This window comes from Orycteropus afer, unplaced genomic scaffold, assembly GCF_000298275.1.
Source record: "Orycteropus afer afer isolate SDZICR_OR568_19922 unplaced genomic scaffold, OryAfe1.0 scaffold00041, whole genome shotgun sequence".
NCBI classification, from domain to species: domain Eukaryota; kingdom Metazoa; phylum Chordata; class Mammalia; order Tubulidentata; family Orycteropodidae; genus Orycteropus; species Orycteropus afer.
Window position 1 is genome coordinate 8,419,621 of NW_006921628.1, and position 19,327 is coordinate 8,438,947.

General features: G+C 42.2%; 1 protein-coding gene across 1 annotated transcript in view; it reads left to right on the forward strand.

Moving 5' to 3' along the window:
• ABHD6 (abhydrolase domain containing 6, acylglycerol lipase) overlaps positions 1-18,913 on the forward strand; it is a 52,498-nt gene extending 33,585 nt beyond the window's left edge. Inside the window, exons 3-8 of the mRNA XM_007937277.2 lie at positions 418-531; positions 1,677-1,809; positions 5,567-5,724; positions 12,777-12,831; positions 13,033-13,133; positions 18,737-18,913. Of these exons, the coding sequence (XP_007935468.1) occupies positions 418-531; positions 1,677-1,809; positions 5,567-5,724; positions 12,777-12,831; positions 13,033-13,133; positions 18,737-18,913 (738 nt within the window). The remainder of the gene's footprint in view (positions 1-417; positions 532-1,676; positions 1,810-5,566; positions 5,725-12,776; positions 12,832-13,032; positions 13,134-18,736) is intronic.
• The last annotated feature ends 414 nt before the right edge of the window (positions 18,914-19,327 follow it).

Sequence of the window (19,327 nt, forward strand, 5' to 3'; positions counted from 1 at the left end):
TTTTTTTTTTTTTTTTTTTTAAGTTTCCTGGTTAAAAGTGGTACATACCAGAATGGAAGAGGGTGGAAAGTATTTTAGGACAATAATCTTCTGTCATTAGATTTAATACAAAAAAAAAAAAAAAGCTATTAAAACCTGAATCAGACATGATTCTTAGGGAAAAGCACCCCTTCTAGTTCCAAGTCACTGGCTCTGTGACTACAGTAAGCATGCAAATGGTGTGAGAATGGAAAAGGGGCATCTCTGCTTCCTATGAGGCTGTGGCAATGCTCATTCACAACAGATGTTACTGGAGTAAAATATCAAGTGGCCCAGGCTCCTACCTTCCCTAAAGATGGCTGTCCAGGTCACCTAGAAAAGAGGGCAGACACGTTCCACATACCACATACTGAACTCTCTGGGTCTGTGTGTCCTCAGTTCCTTCCAAAGAACCTGCACTTGGTCTGTGTGGACATGCCAGGACATGAAGGGACCACCCGCTCCTCCCTGGATGACTTGTCCATAGACGGGCAAGTTAAGAGAATACACCAGGTAAGCAGGAGGTGCTACCAAAACTACTCAGAGTAGGTCCTACCCACCATTGCGTGCCCATCTGGAGAGCAAGCAAGAGCGTTCCATGCTGACTCATTGACAGTCCCCAGTACAATCTGTCTGCAAGTAATTTTAAACAAAATAGCAAGCAGATAGTAGCCCTGGTCAGCTATGGAGGGCCAAGGCTTATTGCAGACTGTCCTCCTATAAGCTGTTTCTGAAGAAACAGTCTGGGCATTTTCTCAGCTCTTTGAAAAAGGAGTTTGACATTTCTCAAGACGATTTCCTTCTCTGTGGGTCAGTTTCTCTGCTTATTAGCTTCATGATGACAGCAACACCCTCTCTGCCTAGTTCGGAGGATAAGGAGGGTGCTCTCTGTGTTTTGTCCTTTTTCAGCATCTGTCTGCAGCCCCTCTAGCTGGGCATTCCAGGTCTCATGGGCTCATGAGCCATTTCAGAATTTATTGGCCTGTGAGTTTCAGATTGACATTATTTTTCCCCCAGAGAAGGTTGTTTATTTAATTTCTGCCTCTGCCTTAAATTGTGTATTCTGATAAGATCAGCAACTCTATTTTTCCTTGTTTTTTTGCTGTATTCTTAGCCTGTGATCATACTTCCTGATGCATAATAGATATCTGATAAATATTTGTTGGATGGCTTACTGGATGGGTTGAGGAAAGGAAAGGGCTTTAAATTAGGGCAGAAGCAGCAAACTACGGCCTCTGGCCAAATTTGGTCTGTCACCTGTTTTTGTAAACTAGCTTCTATTGGAACAAAGCCATGTTCATTCATTTATGTATTTATTATCTTTGACTGCTTTTGTGCCACAACAGCAGAGTCAAATCCTGTAGTTGAAAGAGAGATTATATGGTGTACAAGTAGAAAATATTTAGTCTTTGGACCTTTATTTTAAAAAGTTTGCTTACTCCTAAATTAGGAAAGTCCTTGTTTACTTATAACTGACTCCTCAATAACTTGAGTCAGATAAAGAGAAATACTTACCTTTAAATGAATCCAGCAGAATTTCTGACCCCATTTAATTAATAGTCCTTTTTAATTGTCCCCAAAGTACAAGAGTTTTCTACTCTGTAATTGTCATTGTCTATAACTGTATAACCAAGCCTCCCTCTCATTTCCCTTCCTAGTTTGTAGAATGCCTCAAGTTGAACAAAAAACCCTTCCATCTGGTAGGCACCTCCATGGGCGGTCATGTGGCTGGGGTATATGCTGCTTACTACCCATCAGATGTCTGCAGCCTATCCCTTGTGTGCCCTGCTGGTAAGTTACAAGGCCAAACATCCTTGTGAGGGCTTGAGCACAACAGGGTCTGGAACTTTGAAGAAACAAGTGGCCAGTGCCTGCTATGACTCTTCAGCATCATCTTTTTAATGAGGCTTGAGGGATATGCAATGTCTTAGTGATAACTCTCACCAAACAATAGCTATAGAACAATAATTGTACCATATCGACTTTTAAAATTTTTAGCCAGCTTTGTTCCACAAGGAACTTGAGGTGATTAATTAAAATACAGATAGTATTTTATGGCACATTAACACTTTGCAATATAATTATGATACTAACATCCAACATTGATTGAGGTCTTAGGAGCTAAGTTCTTTACGTGAATTTAATTCTCACAATAACTCTATAAAGTAAAGGTATATTATTTGCCCCCTTCTTTTTTGCTGAAAACTAAGAGAGCTTAAAAAAAAAATCAATGAACTTTATTTTCTCTGTTCTTCTGTCTATACATGCCAACCTGAGCTGTAATATAACTCTAGAAATTACCATCTGAAAGCAGATTTTGTTTTTAAATTAATTTTTCTTGCATAAATCTTCAAACTTGGATTTACAATATGACAGAGAGGAAAATACTAATTTTTTCCCACTCTCTCTCCTGTTTCTCCTCCTCCCTTTTTCTTTAGTGCTTTATTGGAGTATAATTTACTTGTAAGTTGCCCAAATTGTACATCTCAATGACTTTTTACATATGTAATTACCACCAAGATCAAGCTAGCATGCTCATTTTATAGGTGGGAACCTTGAGGCATTAAGAGATTACATTAGTGCTGGAGCCAGGATAGGGACTGATCCCAGGCTATCTAACCCCAAAACCCAAGCTACAGGTTTTTTTGAAGTTGTTTCAGGTTTACTACCTCCTTTATATAACTCATATCCACTGGCTTCTCTAGAACCCACCCATAAGTTGAACATTTATGCTTTTTATTGAGACTTAACTAAATTGACCTTTAAGATCCTTCTGCCACTCTGAAAGTTAATAGTTTTCAGTTAATATCTGTTAAGGACATTGAAATTGAAGGTAAGCCCCTAGAGGGGTTTTGCCTTTTCTGATTATCATGTCTGAAATAATTTGTTCTTTTAATAATAGAGCTTAAGAATTGAAAGAACAACCCCTATGGAAGATTATTAGATTTAAAATCACTTACAGAAGGACAGCCCTAACTAGCCTTTTCAAGTGTGTGTTCATTTGCTCAGAGAAGAATTTTACACCTGCATTTCAACTGGAAATTTAAATTAAGTTTGTATGTGAAAATGAAAAAGTAGACACAAATTCAGGATAATATTCTGCCTAGATTTTGTTTTAAATAAACTTATTTTGAAATAATTAAAAATTTACAGAAAAGTTACAAAGCTAGTACAGAGTCCAGTATACCCTTCACCTAGTTTTCCGCATTGTTAACGTCTCACAGTATTTTGGTACATTTGTCACAACTAAGAAACCAGGATTGGTTTCTCCTGCTACCCAAAAGTAGAGTGCTCCTGTGAAACTTTCATAAGCCAAAGTGGTGTAAAGTGAAAAAAACAATTAACATTAATTCATATGGGAAATTCTTTTGACCATTCCCACAGCCAAAAAATAACCTGCTAAATCATACCAAATAACACATAAAACCTGAAATAACACCAACACATACGGTTCACAGAGAGTTCAAAGCCATGGTGGCTTGATGCTGAGATGCTGGTATAGTTCCTGGGGAAGGAGCTTGGTGGCGCCACTCTTGCTTCTCAGGGTTTGTGCTGCCTCTTCAACAGCTAGGAGCTCTGGTAGCATAGTGCCTAAGGCACTTGGCTGCTAACCAGAAGGCTGGCGGTTCAAACCCACCAGCCACTCCTCGGAAGGAAGGTTGGGCAATCTACTTCCGTAGTGATACCGCCTTGGAAACCCAAGGAGAGGTCACTATGAGTCGGATCCAACTCTACGGCATGTAACAACAATAACTTCAACAGCTTGTTGCCAAATAGCTGAACACCAGTTTTGCTTTTCACCTTTCTTTATAAAAGCAAAAATCCTCTTCAGAGTTCTTACAATCAGTGAAAACAGATGCTAATGTAGGTCTTCTGTGACATTGAAAGGTGAACTTCTGAAAAGTGAGGGATACCCACACTGGTACATCACTATTAACCAAACTCCAGGCCACTTCTCAGAAGGAAGGTTGGGCAATATACTTCCGTAGTGATACTGCCTTGGAAACCCAATGGCAGTGACTTTGGTTTGGTAGGCTTTGTTTAGGATCTCTGGTGGTGTAGTGAAAAAGGCATTTAGCTGCTAACCAGAAAGTCAGCAATTCAAATCCACCAGATGGTCTGTGGAACAAAGATAGATCAATCTACTTCTGTAAAGATCTACAGCTTTGGAGACCCAGCAGGGATCACTGTGAGTCAGAATTGACTTGATGGCTTTGAGTTTGGTTTTTCTGGTTTGAGGCTTTGTTTGGATTTCATGTGTTTTTCCACTAATATCCTTTTTCTGTCCCAGGATCCAGTCCAGGATATCACATTACACTTAGCCTGGGGTTATTTTCAAAGCACAAGGAGATAGATCATATAGTTTCTGCCATGGCATTGGGAAAGCCACAAACAATACCCCACATTAGATTAAAATGGTTTACTGGATATGGGAGATTTATAAAGTGTGGATTTCTGCAGCATAGCCAATAGTATTGACACCACTGCCTTTCTAAAATCTAACTTTTGGGCTAAGTTTAACACCTAGAAACTTGTTCAAGCATGAAAGTGAGGATAGTTTTGCAGTCCTGTGCAAACTCCTGGGCTTGAAGTAGACCATCTTGTGGCATGCTCCAGGGTGGTAGGAAATAATGGTCAGTCTCAAAGAGATTCACTGTCAGCAGTTGCCTGGTGCTTTTCTAGAGGAAAGGTGACTGTGCAGAGGGCAGTGGTGCTGCTGCCCTGATGCAGGTGCAGCTCAGGAGAGGACTCACATGCCCCCTATGCGTTGTGGCTTGACCCCAAAGGATTACAGGAAAGGGGTCCAGACCACGGGAAGGAGTAGTAAATTGCTCTAGTAATTTTTTTTTTTGTTTGTTTGCCTTTTCTCTCATGTATTTTATCTATTCTCTCAAAGACACAGACATGAAATGGACTCAAGCAAGTTCTCTTCTAGACTTGTGTGCTGTGGAGTCAATTTTGCCTCATAGCGACGCCACATGACAGAGTAGAACTGTCCCATAGAGTTTTCTAGGCTGTAATCTTTACAGGAGCAGATGCGCCAGGTGCTTTCTCTCGTGGAGCCACTGGTGGAGTTCAAACCACCAACCTTTTGGTTAGCAGCTGAGTGCTTAACCGCTGTACCACGAGGGCTCCTAGTCCTCTGGATTAGTGCTTCTTGAACTCTAACTTACATAGGAATCCTCTGGCAACTTGTTAAAATGCAGATTCTGATCCTAGAGATTTAGGGAGGAACTGATACTCAGCATTTCTCGTGAGCTGCCTTGCGATGCCAGTGCTGCTGGTCCTCACACCACAATTTGGTAACTAGGCTTTGAAACATCTTTAAGGATTTTTTTTTCCCTATGTTTCTCAGAGTTTGAATTTCATATTGAGTTAAGGGCAGAGTATTGATTTTTAAAATATGGTTAAGAAAAAAAAAAACTCTACTGGTGAAAGAAGCCTGAAACGTATTAGGTCTGGGCAGATCTTGGAAGTTCCCTACACAAATGGGAATATCTATAAATGGCAGATGTATTGCCAAACTGTTTTGGTTTGAATCCCACAGGCCTGCAGTACTCAACTGATAATCAGTTTGTACAACGGCTGAAAGAGCTACAGGACTCAGCTGCAGTAGAGAAGATTCCTTTAATCCCGTCCACCCCAGAAGAGATGAGTGAAATGCTCCAGCTCTGCTCTTATGTCCGCTTCAAGGTGCCCCAGCAGGTAACATAATCATGGCAGCAATCTACCTGCCCTCAGCCACAAGCCAGGCAGCCTGGCTCAGGTGACAAAGACCAGCTTTCTTTCTTCATGCTTTCCATCATTGGCTCCTTCATGTACTCATTCATTCATTTGCTCATTGAGTATCAATACAGTGCCTCTGCTGTGTCATGCACTATGTGGGCACAGGGGTGAATAAATGAGACAGAAGGTCCCTGGAAAGACAGTTCACACCATTTAGTGGGGGAAACAGACAATTAACTAATAGACAAATCATGCCAAAGTGTTAATAAATTTTATCAAGGAAAGGAAAAGTGATTAAAAATGGTGACATGAGAATCTTTGACAAGTCTCTTTGAAGGAACAGTATGTGCAGAGGTGGGAAAAACATAGGCAAGCTCAAGATGTTAGAAGGAAGCCAAAGTTGCTGGAGCTGAGAAGGCAAGGGAATGAGTGAGTAAGAAAAGGAGGCAGGGGCTAGATTAGAGATTCTCATTTTTTTTTTAAATCTCAGAATTTTTTTTTTTTTACATTGTTAAAAAGTATTGAGGATCCCAAAAAACTTTTGTTTATATCAATAGATGTTGTTGTTGTTATGTGCTGTCGAGTCAGACCCAATTCATAGCGACCCCTCCTTGGGTTTGTGAGGCAGTGTCACTACGGAACTAGATTGCCTCATCTTCCTTCCGAGGAGTGGCTGGTGGGTTTGAACCACCAGCCTTCTGGTTAGCAGTCAAATGCCTTAGCCACTATGCTACCAGAGCTCAATAGATGTAGTTGATATTTAAGGAGCTCTGGTGGCACAGTGCCTATGGCATTTTACTGCTAACCACAAGGTTGGCGGTTCATACCCACCAGCCACTCCATGGAAGGAAGATGGGACAATCTACTTCCGTAAAAATTTACCACCTCAGAAGCCCAGTAGGAGTTATTTGCATCATCAAATTAATGACACTGGCACAGAAGAGCAGACCCTATAGTTATTTTGTTTGTTTGTTTTTAAATTTTTAATTGTGATTTGGGTGAAAGCATACAGAGCAAATTCCCTTTCTGCACAGCAGCTCGTATACACTTTGTCTCATGACACTGACTACAATTTCCCACAATGCAACAGCTCCCCTCCCACTTCCTCCCCATAGTTACCTCTTCCTGGGTCCTTCCCTCCCATGCACTCTTGCCCCCCTAAGCTGTCTTCCTGTGCATACACAGCCCTTCTATTCTCCCATGATTGATCTCTCCAAGGAGTATATCTACCTAATAGAAATGTTTACCTCATATGCCTGTCTTTTGTTTGGCTGGAAGCCACAGGAGTGGGTTCAATTCCAGACCTGAAGGGCAGCTAGAGGCCATAGTCTCAGGGGTTCCACCAAGAACCTATTTTTTTTTTTTTTTTTACTATTATCCCACTTCTCATTCCCATGTTTTATTAACCACTCCTGTTTCCTTGCTCTTTTTTTATAATGTACACCTTAGCCTCTTAGCTTTTTGAATAAACGATATTTCTACATTTAAAAAAAAAAAAAAAGAAACCCAGTAGGGGTCACTATTCATTGGTATCGATTCGATAGCAGTGAATTTTTTTTTTTTTTAATGCTTTTTTTTTTTATTTGGGTGAAAATTTACAGAGCAAATTCACTTTCCATACAGCAGTTCACATAAACTTTGTGTCATGACATTGACTAAAATTTACCACAATGCAACAGCTTCCCTCCTGCTTCCTCCCGATAGTTACCTCTTCCCTGTGTCCATCCCTCCATGCACTCCTGCCTCTTGAGCTGTTGCCCTGTGCATAAGCAGCCCTTCTTTCTCCCATGATTCTTCTCTCCAAGGGTGTATCTACCTCAGGTAAATGTTCAACTCATATGCCTGTCTTTTGTTTGGCTGGAAGCCACAGGCATGGGTTCAATTCCAGACCTGAAGGGCAGTTAGGGGCCATAGTCTCAGTGGTTCCACCAGGCTCTTTATCAGACCAGCAAACCTGGCCCCCCCTTTTTTTTTCTCCAAATGATTTTGAGTTTTGTTCCACATTATTCTCCCTCTCTGAGTTTGATTTTTGAGGTTAGTTGATATTTACCATATTAGACATGAAAACTGAGAAAAATTAAAAACAAGAGAATTTACACAATGACTCATTCTATTAGTTGTCAGAGTGATGCTTTATCCCATATCATATAAGCTTGGGGCAATGGTGTACTTGAGAAAGAATGAAAGTAAAACTGGCAAGAAACAGTATTATGAAAACAGTTTTGACCTCATGGACACCCTGGTAGTTTCACAAGAAGAAAGAATCACTTTGAGAAGCACTGACCTAGATCATATAAGGCCTTCTAGGTTATAGGAATGTGTCTGGGTTTTTTCTAAGTACAATAAGAGAACCACTGAAGGGCTTAGGGAGCCAAAATAGAAGCAGAGATACTCACTAAGATTCTGTAGTAACTTGGACGTGATGGTGGCTTAGATTAGGGTGGTGGCAATGGAAAGAAAAGAAAGAGACAGATCTGAGATACTTTGGGAAGAAGAATGAACAGGACTTACAGGCAAATTGGAGATGAGGGAATGTGAAGAGTGTCAGGTGATTTCTGGTACTTTAATAACTGGGGAGATGAAGACTAAGTGGAAGGCAATAGAAAGCCAGTTTGGGGGACAAGCTAACACCTCCATTTTGGGTGTGTTAAAAATATCTGTTAGGCCTCCAAGTGGAGTTGTCAAGTAGATAGTTGTATATACAAGTGAAGCTGAGAGAAATCTGGCCTGGAGGTATACATTTAGAGCCATCAGCAGGTGGATGATATTGAAAGTCATTGGTCTGAATGAGGTCATCTAGGGAAAATGAGAGCCAAGAGAAGAGAATCTATGGCTGAGACCTCATTACACCAAATTCTCTCTATTGTAAGAATAAAGAGCTATCCCTGGTGGTATAATGGTTAAGCACTCAGCTTCTAATTGAAGGTAGTTCAATCCCACTAGCCACTCTATGTGAACAAAGACTTGATAATCTCTTCCCATAAAGAGTTTAGCCTCAGAAACTCAATGGGGTAGTTCTATTCTGTCCTATAGGACCACTGTGAGTCAGAACTGACTCAGTGGCATGCAACAACAACATTGTAGGTATAAAGAGTCCCAGGGAAGTGCAAATAGTTGAGAACTTGGCTAATGCAACACAACACACTGCCGCAGAGTTGGATCCAACTCATAGCGACACCTCCTTGGGTTTCCAAAGTGGTATCACTATGGAAGTAGATTGCCCAACCTTCCTTCTGAGGAGTGGCTGGTAGGTTTCAACTGCCAGTCTTCTGGTTGGCAGTCTAATGCCTTAGGCACTACACTACCAGAGCTCCTAAGGACTTGGCTACTAACCTAAAAATTGTCATTTTGAATCAACCCACAGATGCCTTAAGAAAGGCCTAGTGATCTGCTTCCAAAAGATGACAGCCATAACGACTGTGGAGCACAGTTCTACTCTGACACACATGGGTCACCATGAATCAGAATTGACTCAGTGGCAGCTATTTTTGTTATTGTTGTTTTAATTGTAGGTATTGAGCTCTGCCTCAAGATGTGTGTGTGTGGGGGGTCCTCCTAGTAGTTGAGAGAATGGGTTCTATTCCAAAGCTAGGAACACAACCCAGTTCATGGGTGTGACCTGTCTCTGAAGAAGCCCATGGGAGGAAGCACCCAGAATCTGATTCTCTGGTGTCAGATGAAGAAACAAATTCAGGCTTTGATAGGGAGAAGCTTTATCCAGAAAGAAAAGGGACTATTGTAGCAGTGGGAGAGGGGGGTGACAACAGGGAGAACACCCTGACCATAAGATCTCAAAGAGTTAGAGAAAAGGCATTTTCTTTATAAGAGACAGAGCAAACACAACTAGAAGAAACACAGGTGTGGGGGAGTAGCATGAAAGGCTGATGTCATTACATAGTAAATAAGAAGGTACAGTAAAACATGTGAAAGCTGGAACCTGTGCAAGGGAGCAACCTGTCAGAGAAGGAAAATTCAAATATTTTCCACTAAAAGGAAAGAGAGAGATGTGGCAAGGCTGCATCCTGTCAAAGGAGGAAAACTTTTGAGAACTGGAAAAACAAGGCAGTCCCATTGAGTTCCAGCTCTCACAACTTTCACTGTATGTGCTGAAGTCAACCTATTCTATGGAAGGGACCATTAGGTAGTATTTTGGCTCAGGCTGAAGGTGAGCAAAAGTGCAGGGACTTGGGTGAAGGAAAGAAGGTTAACCAAAGTTTGGTGAACAAACTTTGCTTCTAACTGATTGGTGGGGACAAACAAAATTCAGTTACTCATTTATAAGGCAAAGAATGGGAATTTGGATGTTCTGTGTCTGGCCTTGTCAAGAGTAATTAAAGGATTGTGTGTTAGTCTTATTAGCTACATCATATGGGAAGAGAGGTTATTTGAAGGAGTTCTTTAACCATCACTGTTTTCCAGTATCACAGAGCTGAGGTAAAATTCAACATCAATAGTGGTATTATTTTTCCCTGAAACCTATCCCTCCCTTTTTAGTGATAAAGTTGCAAATTGCCTCCTAGCTATGGCCCTTCCCCAAATTCAGAAACCAAACTAATGTTTGGAGTTGGCAGGGGTGCATGGAACGACTGAGAGAAAATAAATGGCAGCTCAGAAACCTTTCCCTCCTAAGAGAGAAGATGGCTTTGAACACTTAGCCCATAGTTGTGTTGTGGTTATCTACTTGTCTGTCTTCCACTCTAAACTCTGTAAGATCAGGGACTTTGTCTTAATTCACTGTTCTATCCCCAGTCTGTAGCACAGTGTTTGCATGAAATAGGTCCTATGTATAGATTGGATGGATATATATAGCTATATAATGGATGGATGGATGGATGGATGGGTGGGTGAGAGGATGCCTGGTTAATGTAGGAATGGAAAATGGATGGATGAGTACATGAAAGATAGATGGATGCATTTATTGATACATGTGCACGCTTTTATGATCCAGGAACATGGCATGGATGGTTGGTTGTGTAGATGGGTAAATGCTTAGATAATGTAGAGATGAGAATGGATGGATCGATGAGTGAATACCTAGATAATGCATAGATGATTCAGGAAAGCAAGATGGATGGATGGATGAGTGAATACCTAGATAATGCAAGGATGATGGTAGATGAGTGAATGAATGGAAAGATGGTGCTAATGGGGCACTGAGGTGGCATATTCTGACCTCCTCTAAATTCACAAGAGGAATACAGAATTACCATCAGCAGCCCAAGGCCTGTTCCTATGACGCCACACATGCCGCCACCCACTAGCCCTCTTACCAACCTTGACACCAATCATCCCTCCCACAGCATCCACCCCCTCTCTTTTGGGTTTGAAAATTCGCTGCAGTGGCCACACAGAACTCACAGATTATGGGGTTTATTGGAGAAGCAACAGGCTACAATTCAAATTCAGGAACATGCTCAGGATACATTCTTCAATCAGGACAGTCTCCCCTCTGCTGTGCCCTTACACATACCTCTCTGCCCTTGGCTTCTTGGCCTGGCGTCTGCCTCTGTGGCAAGGTGAACCTGCTGCTCTAACTTATGCCTCTTGGTTCCACTCCCACCATCTCTCAGCCAGGCATCTCTCTCAGCCAGGCATCTCTCTCAGCCACGCATCTCTCTCAGCCATGCATCTCTCTCAGCCAGCAGTCAGATTCCTTCTGCATCTAGAAGGGCTCATTTTGACCTTGGCAGAGTGGTAAAACCAACTAATCCCAACATCAGAGTTCTACACACCTGAGAGGGAAAGCAAACTTTCCCAGAAGATTACTTCATGCTGCACCAATAAAAATACCTCAGGTGGATGACTTTAACAATCAGGAGTTTAAATTGCATGGTTCCACTCAGTAATCTGATAAGAGTTACAAAGACTGTGGCTAGAAAAGTCATACCATGTAATTTACTATACCACAGATGGGTAGATGCAGGGCATACATAGATGATTCAGGGGTGTAGAATGGATAGATGGAGGGATAGATGAGTGGATAGATGGATGGATAGATTGATAGATGAATGGGTGGGTGGATAAACAAAGAAAATGTCTGATGCTGAGCAGAGTTGGGTTCAACATCTCTAGGCTTCTACTTCCACACTAGTCAGATTCTAATCATGCTTCATGAAGTTGATGTAGCCCAAACTGCCATGGATGGGCCAGGCCCACTCCCAGGTAGATGAGAAGACATTATTGCTTCTTTGAACCCTGTAATCTACCTCAGAAATCCTGAGGAAGGAAGAGGTAGAGGAGAATCAGTAGCCCCACATTCAAGAGATCTGGCCTGTCCTTGTTTGATACAGCCTTAATCAGCCTCAAAGAGGGAGGCAGAGATGATGTCAGATCATAAAGGACTACAGAACCCTTTTTGGAATGTTCTCTTCATTTGTTAAGATGCCCTTCATCTCCAATGGTTTAATTTGTATTTTTAATAGACTTTGTTCTGTATTTGGATAGTCTTGATTAATGATTTTTAAAATTATTTTCATCCAACTTGTGTCTTCAGTTAAGCAGAGAATTTCTCAACATGAAAGTGCTGTTAGGCTATCTCAGGTTTCTACATGTTGTAGGGAGACCTTTGGCTTCATATTATTACCCAAATTCCTTCCCATTTTAAAAAAAGAAAAGAAAAAAAGGCATCTTAGGAACCTAACTTTCAATTGCATTGTATAATTATAAATAAATAAATAAATAAATGCCACTGAGTTGATTCTGATTCATGGTGACCTCGTGTGTCAGAATAGAACTCTACTCATACAGTCTAATGGCTGATTTTTCAGAAGTAGATCAGCAGGCCTTTCTTCTGAGATGCCTCTGGGTGGGGTGGAAGCTCTAACATTGTGCTAACCAGTTACATTAACTGTTTGTACCACCTGGGCCTCCATATTGTATAATAAACCATAGGAATTAAAGGATCAGACCTTCAAAGCCTTGGCAGTATAATCATTTGTCAGACTTTATTTCCCATCCTTGTCCCAGAGGTGTGTGAGGCCTGGTGAAATGAGTCCTCTCTTGCTTTCTAACTTTGGGTTATCTGTCTTTAGATCCTGCAGGGCCTTGTTGATGTCCGCATCCCTCATAACGACTTCTACCGAAAGTGTAAGTGGCCCCACTTTTAAGTTTTGAGTTGGTTAAGAATGTTGCTTTGTGGTTGGCTGGCTTTTATTTCTTAAATTTCTGAAACTCAGAATGTTTTCCTGGCTACCTGGATAGGAAAATTGTGGCCTGGATTTGGGGATTATCCCTATGCCCAAAAGCACAGTCCAGTGTGCACTGACTTGGTTTTCCTTTTCTGAAAAGTGTTTTTGGAAATCGTCAGTGAGAGGTCGAGACACTCCCTCCATCAGAACATGGACAAGATCAAGGTCCCGACGCAGATCATCTGGGGAAAACAAGACCAGGTACGTGACATGTTCCCCTGGCTGTCTGCGCCAGTGATACAGGCCTGTGAGGAAAAAAGTCCTTGAGGAAAATCAAGTGTTCATCTATAAACTGAAACTTGCTGACTCATTTCTTGTATCACAAAGAGGTAGGATAAACCAGTGTCAGGTATACCTGAGTTTACAGGGAGTGAAATTCTGTGGGCTGACAGGAATAAGATCTATCTTTGAAGAAGAAAGGCCGTTTTAACTTCTTTTTGAAAATTAATTTTATCAATGGTGTATAGTCACATGAGAAAAAAAAATCAAAGAATACAAAAGAGTTCATAATGAAAAACTTGGTTTCTTTTACATCCCAATTCCCTGTTCCTCAAGCTACCTCTTTACCGCCTACCTGTGTCTATTTCTTACATTTCTAAGCCAGGGATTGGCACACTTTTTTCTGTAAAAGGCCAGATGAAAAATATTTTTGTTTTTGTGAGTCATATGGTCTCTGTTGCAACTACTCAACTCTGCTGCATGAAAAGCAGCGAGAGACAAGACAGACGCAAATGGGCATGGCTGTGTTCCAATGAGCCTTTCCTTACAAAACAGGCAGTGACCCTGTTTGCTGACCCTGTTCTTAGCACACACATATATGCATAGATTATATAAGTGTTTCAGATGTACTGTATATCCTATTTTGCACCTTACTTTATTTACTTAAATATATTTCTTAAAAATCATTTTATACAAGCCCTTAAGGATCTACTCATTCTGTTTTTTTTAAAATGTGTTATTCTGAAATACTTTCAAACCTAAAGAAAAATTTTAAGAATAGTCCAGAATACTCCTGTGTGTTCTTTACTAATCTCATAATTTATTTAACAGCTTAGTTGAGGTATCATTTACATACCATAAAATTCTCCCAGTCTGACATCGTTGGCACAGCCCAATTGTAAAGCTTCCCTCCTGCCCACTTACAGCCAGAAAGTTCCCTCCTGCCCACTTGCAGCCAATCTCCACTCCCACCCTAGCCCCATGCAACTAACTACTTATCTATTTTTTGTTTCTATAGTTTTGCCTTTTTTAGAAATTTCATATAAATGTGATTATACAATGCATATTCTTTTGTATTTGGCTTTTTTTTTTTTTTTTTTTCGCTCAGCAACATGTTTTTGAGGTTCATTTATGTTGTTGCGTGTATCAATAGATTGTTCCTTTTTATTGCTGAATGTTAGTTCATGATATGGATGTACCCCATTTTTACTTATTACCAGTTTTTAACGTTTTGGCACATTGGCTTTATCATTCTTGTCTATCTGGAAAAAAGTACTTTTGGATCATTTGGAGTAGGCTGTTGCAAAAGGGGCAAGGAAGCGGCATCTTCTGACCTCCTCTAACTCCACAAGAGGAAGCAGACTCACCATCAGCAGCCCAAGACTTGTTCTTATGAAGCCAGACATGCCACCACCCTCCAGCCCTCTTACTAACCTTGACACCAACCATTCCTCCCACGCCACCCACCACTTCTCTTCTAGGTTTGATAATTCATTGCAGTGGCCACACAGATTATGGGTTTATTAGGGAATCAACAGGCTACCATTCAAGTTCTGGAACGTGCTCAGTCTCTCTCAGCTGGCTGTCTCACTCAGCAGTCAGCAGTCTGTTTCAGCAGCACATCTCTCTCAGCTGGCAGTCAAAGAGACTCCTTCTGCCTCTAGGAGGGCTCATTTTAAGCCTGGCAGAGTAGCAAAACCAACCAATCCCAAGATCAAAATTCTACACACCTGAGAGAGCACGAACTTCCCGGAAGATTACTTCAGGTGGATGACTTTAACAATCAGCTACTCAGTTGATAATGGTAAAGTGGGAGTTACAAATGCTATGGCTAGAAAAGCCCTACCATGTAATTTACTCCACCACAGCTGCTTATATCATACCCTTTTACCCCTAAAATTTCAGGTGTATTCACTATGAACAAGAATATTCTATCACATACCCATGATGCATTATCACATTCAGGAAATTTAACACCGATGCCAATGCTTTAATATCTACAGCTCATATTCCAATTTCATCATTTATTTCAATAACATTCTACATTGCATCCTCTTCCCCTCTTCTTCCTACCCTGATCCAGAATCCAATCCAGGAGCACATAATAGATGTCTGTTTATTTTTTTGTTATTGTTAGTTTCCATCAAGTTGATTCCAACTCATGGCAACCCCATGAGTGCAGAGTAGTACTGCTATGTAGGGTTTTCAAGGCCGTGACCTTTCAAAAGCAGACCACCTGGATTGTCTTCCGAGGCCCCTCTGTGTGGGTTCAAGCTGCTAGCCTTGTGGCTGATAGTCCAGTGCTGAACCATGTGCACCACCCAGGGACGCCTCATACCTCTTTAGCCTCCTTTAATGGGGAATTATTAAAGTTCTCAGTCTGACTTTGTCTCTTATGACATCAACATATTTGAAAAGTACAGGGCAATTACTTCATAAAATGTTTCTCAATTTGAGTTTGTCTTCTGTTTCCTCATGATTCCTAACTAGAATATCTCATAAGTAACGAGATGTCATAGCCACAGACAGACAGTTGTTCCCCCTCTCATTAGTGATACTACTTTTGCTCACCTGGTCAAGGCATCGACTGATTTCTTCACTGTAGAGTTACTATCTCTTCCCTTGCAACCAATGAGCAGTCAAAAGAGACACTGTAAGACCATGAAGATATCTTGCTCCTTATCAGACTTTCTGCCCTTGATTTATTGTTCAGGGTGATTTTTGCCCCAAACAATTATTTACTTCATTCTTTCTAAGGGCTGCATCCAGACCAGTTGCATGGACTTGACTGGATCATAATGACTCCATGTGTGTCAGAGAAGAGCTGTGCTCCACAAGGTTTTGGGTGGCTGACTTTTTGGAAGGAGATTGCCAGGCCTTTCTTCTGAGGTGCCTGGGTGGGCTCAAACCTCCAACCTGTCAGTTAGCAGACACACGTGTTAACCATTTCCACCACCCTGGGACTTGAACCAGCTGCATAATATTCCGCTATATGACTCTTTCATCATTTATTTAATTAGTGTTTTACTGATAATCATTTAGGTTGTTTCCAGTTTTTGCTATTAAACAGTACTTCAGGGAGCGTCATTATGCATGAGTGTTTATGGAATATGTGCACATAACTGAAGCATAAATTCCTAGACATGGAGTCACTGGGTCAAAGGACATGTACGTTTTAAAATTTAATAGGCTTTGTCAAATGGCCCTCCTGAGGGATAGTGATTTACGTACGCCCCTCCTTAGTCTGTAGCTATTGGTTAGAATTCACATCTAACTCAGAGTTTTTCCTGAAGCTTAAAAGAAGAGGAGGCAATGAAACATGAAGCCTTTATAAGGCCCCCAGGCAAACCAAATTACAATCACCCTATTAAAAGTTGTCCAGGAGTCTTGTGCTGTTGAACATTATGGGAAAAGGAAATTAGAGAAAAGCTCTTCCTATTGAGACAATTCCCCAAAGGACTGCAAGGTGAAAGCCACCATTGTGAGCCCTGCCTGGGCAGGCTGTAGATCACCACTGCACAGGCAGGAAGTCAGGCCAAGGCCCACAAACAGCCACCACTGTGTGGGGCAGCCCAGTAGGCAAAAGACACCAGGCCTGGGCCCCGTGGCATGCGTTGGGAGGGCAGAGTAGTGGGCCCCAGCATGCAGCTATCTCAGTTTGGCCGAGGATGCCCCAAGCAGAGTTGTGGCTGTGCAGAGGAATGCAGTCTCATTTGGTCTCTTCTGCAGTGACCAAGGAACTAAAGGCAGCTTTGTATGTGCCTGAGTTAGAGAAGCCTGACCCAGGCTAGGCCAGCAGGGAATTACTCAATCATAAATCAGAATGAGAACAATGAAGGCCATTCTTTATTATCAAAATCCCAAAGGTGATTTGGGGCTCTTGGGGACTAACAGGGACAGGTGAGAATCTGCCATCCAGGAGAGACAGTTCAGTGTGAGAGTAAGAATAGCTTTGGCACCCTGAAGTCTGGATTTCCAGCCCTGCCTTTGTCTTCCTTCAGCCATGTGATCTTGAGCCAGTCACTCAGTGCCTCCAAAAATCGTAGGGTTATTGTGGGGCTCAAATGAGATAATGTTCATGCAAGGAATCTTTCTCTGATTTAAAAAAAAAAAAAAAAAAATTATTATGCAGAGTTTTTACCTCTGATAATTAGCTTCAGCCCATGCATGGCAAAGTCTCTGAAATCCATTTTATTCCAGAGAAAGTGCCTGCCATTGTTTGGTCCCTGCTATGAATGTGGTCAGATCCTCCTTTATCATTGGACAGTCACCAAGGCAGAGGCCAAATAGCAGAGGCTTCTGGGGCCCTTTATTTCATGGCCTTGTACTTGGCAAGCTTCTGGCTGTTTTCCTACTCTGTCATCAATGTTGTGTGTCATAGAAGCCACCCCCGCCTGGCTGCATGCAACCTCCCTCTTTTTTGGACCCCTGTAGGCTGGCCACTGTACTGCCCAGCTGCACAGGGAGCAGTGTGACAATTCACCTGTATGAATGATGCCCCTGGGGTTGTGCAGTTGTTGAGAATAAGGCTCACAAATAGAAAGGCCTTGATTTTGTTGGGGATTTTGCTTTTGCCATTAAGGAGGGAGAAGGAGTGCCCTCTTGTGTGGGATGAATTGAAGGTGAGGTCATTAAGAGGGGGGGAGTGAATGCAAATCCAAGTCCAAGGAAAGGTAATTTGGGAGAAAAATTACACTGGTGTGGAAGAATAGCAGGTAACAGAAATGAAAATGACCTTTGAATGAGTTGTTAGAGAAGTATCAGCCCTGGAAAAGTGGTGGGTTTCATGTTGGAAAAACATTCCCTGTTACTTACAAACTTTGGGGCTGATGATCACCAAGTTCTGAGACCCATAAAGGACCTTCAGGGAAATACCCCACACCCCCGTGACAATTAGTTTCACCTCTTGCATCTTCCCCAGGTGCCTATTCCACAGTTTGGGCTTGTGGCCCCCTCCTGCTCCAGCTATAGGGTCCATTTTCTTGTCTAAAGCCAATCCAGTCACTCTACTGAGCACAGGCACGTGGCTTCCTGCTGCCCTCAGGTTGAGGCTTGACCCCCACATAGCTGGAGTAGCTGGTTTCCTCCTCTGCCCCTGTCTCACCATCATGTCTCAGCCACCCAAGCTACTTGCTCTGCCCTGCACTAGTCATGACCTCCCTCCCTGGTGCTGTTCCTCTCCTGTGGGTTCTCCCCACTTCATGGCTTCCTCAGGACTCAGGAATGATGTTTTCCCTCGACCCTGCTCATCCCTGTATCTCTCAGCTTTCAGGATCCTTCCCATCACATTGTACTGCATTTTTCTGTTGTCCCGTCTGGCTTCCTGTAACCTCCCCTATTTACTATAACCTCCCCACAGTCAGGGACTGTGTGTTTTTCACCTCAGTATTCCTGGGAGCAGCACAACTCCTGGTAACTAATTACGGAATAATCCATGAGGTGTTCTAGTCATGTCCAAGCCCCAACCTTGACATGAGCTGGTCTTAAAATTTACCTGCCCAGGACTCCATAGAAGTTCTGTCCACAGAGCCCACTTAGATATCTGAATTACTGTGTGCCATCTAGTGTCCTTTCTTGCCCAACAGGTGCTTGATGTGTCTGGAGCAGACATGTTAGCCAAGTCAATTGCCAACTGCCAGGTGGAACTTCTAGAAAACTGTGGGCATACAGTGGTGATGGAGAGACCCAGGAAGACAGCCAAACTCATTGTCGACTTTTTAGCTTCTGTGCACAACACAGACAACAACAAGAAGCTGGACTGAGCCCCTGCCTGCATTCTGCACACAGCATCCGCTCCCATGTCCAAATTCTGACACGGCCACCACTTCTCAGGGATCCTGCCCCAAATGCAGTCGGAGCGCCAGCATCCCTGAAGAAGCTAGGCTCCTATCCCCAATACCTACAGTTCCACAGAGCTTCAGGAGCCCTGAGGAAATCTTCAAGGTGTTTTTCACAAACATCATATGGAACAGAAAAAGAAAACCCAGCCATAAAAATCTACCAAGAAGTCTTCGAGTTCTGTCACAGACAAGCCTGTGCAAAGCAGCCACCTTGGACATTTTCCTATGATGTTCTTCACAGCCTGATAGCCATGGTATTTCTGTTGCTTCAGTGCTCCCCTGCATGGTCAGTGACTCTTATAGGAGCAGTAGTGCACATTCATCAAGCCCTTCTCT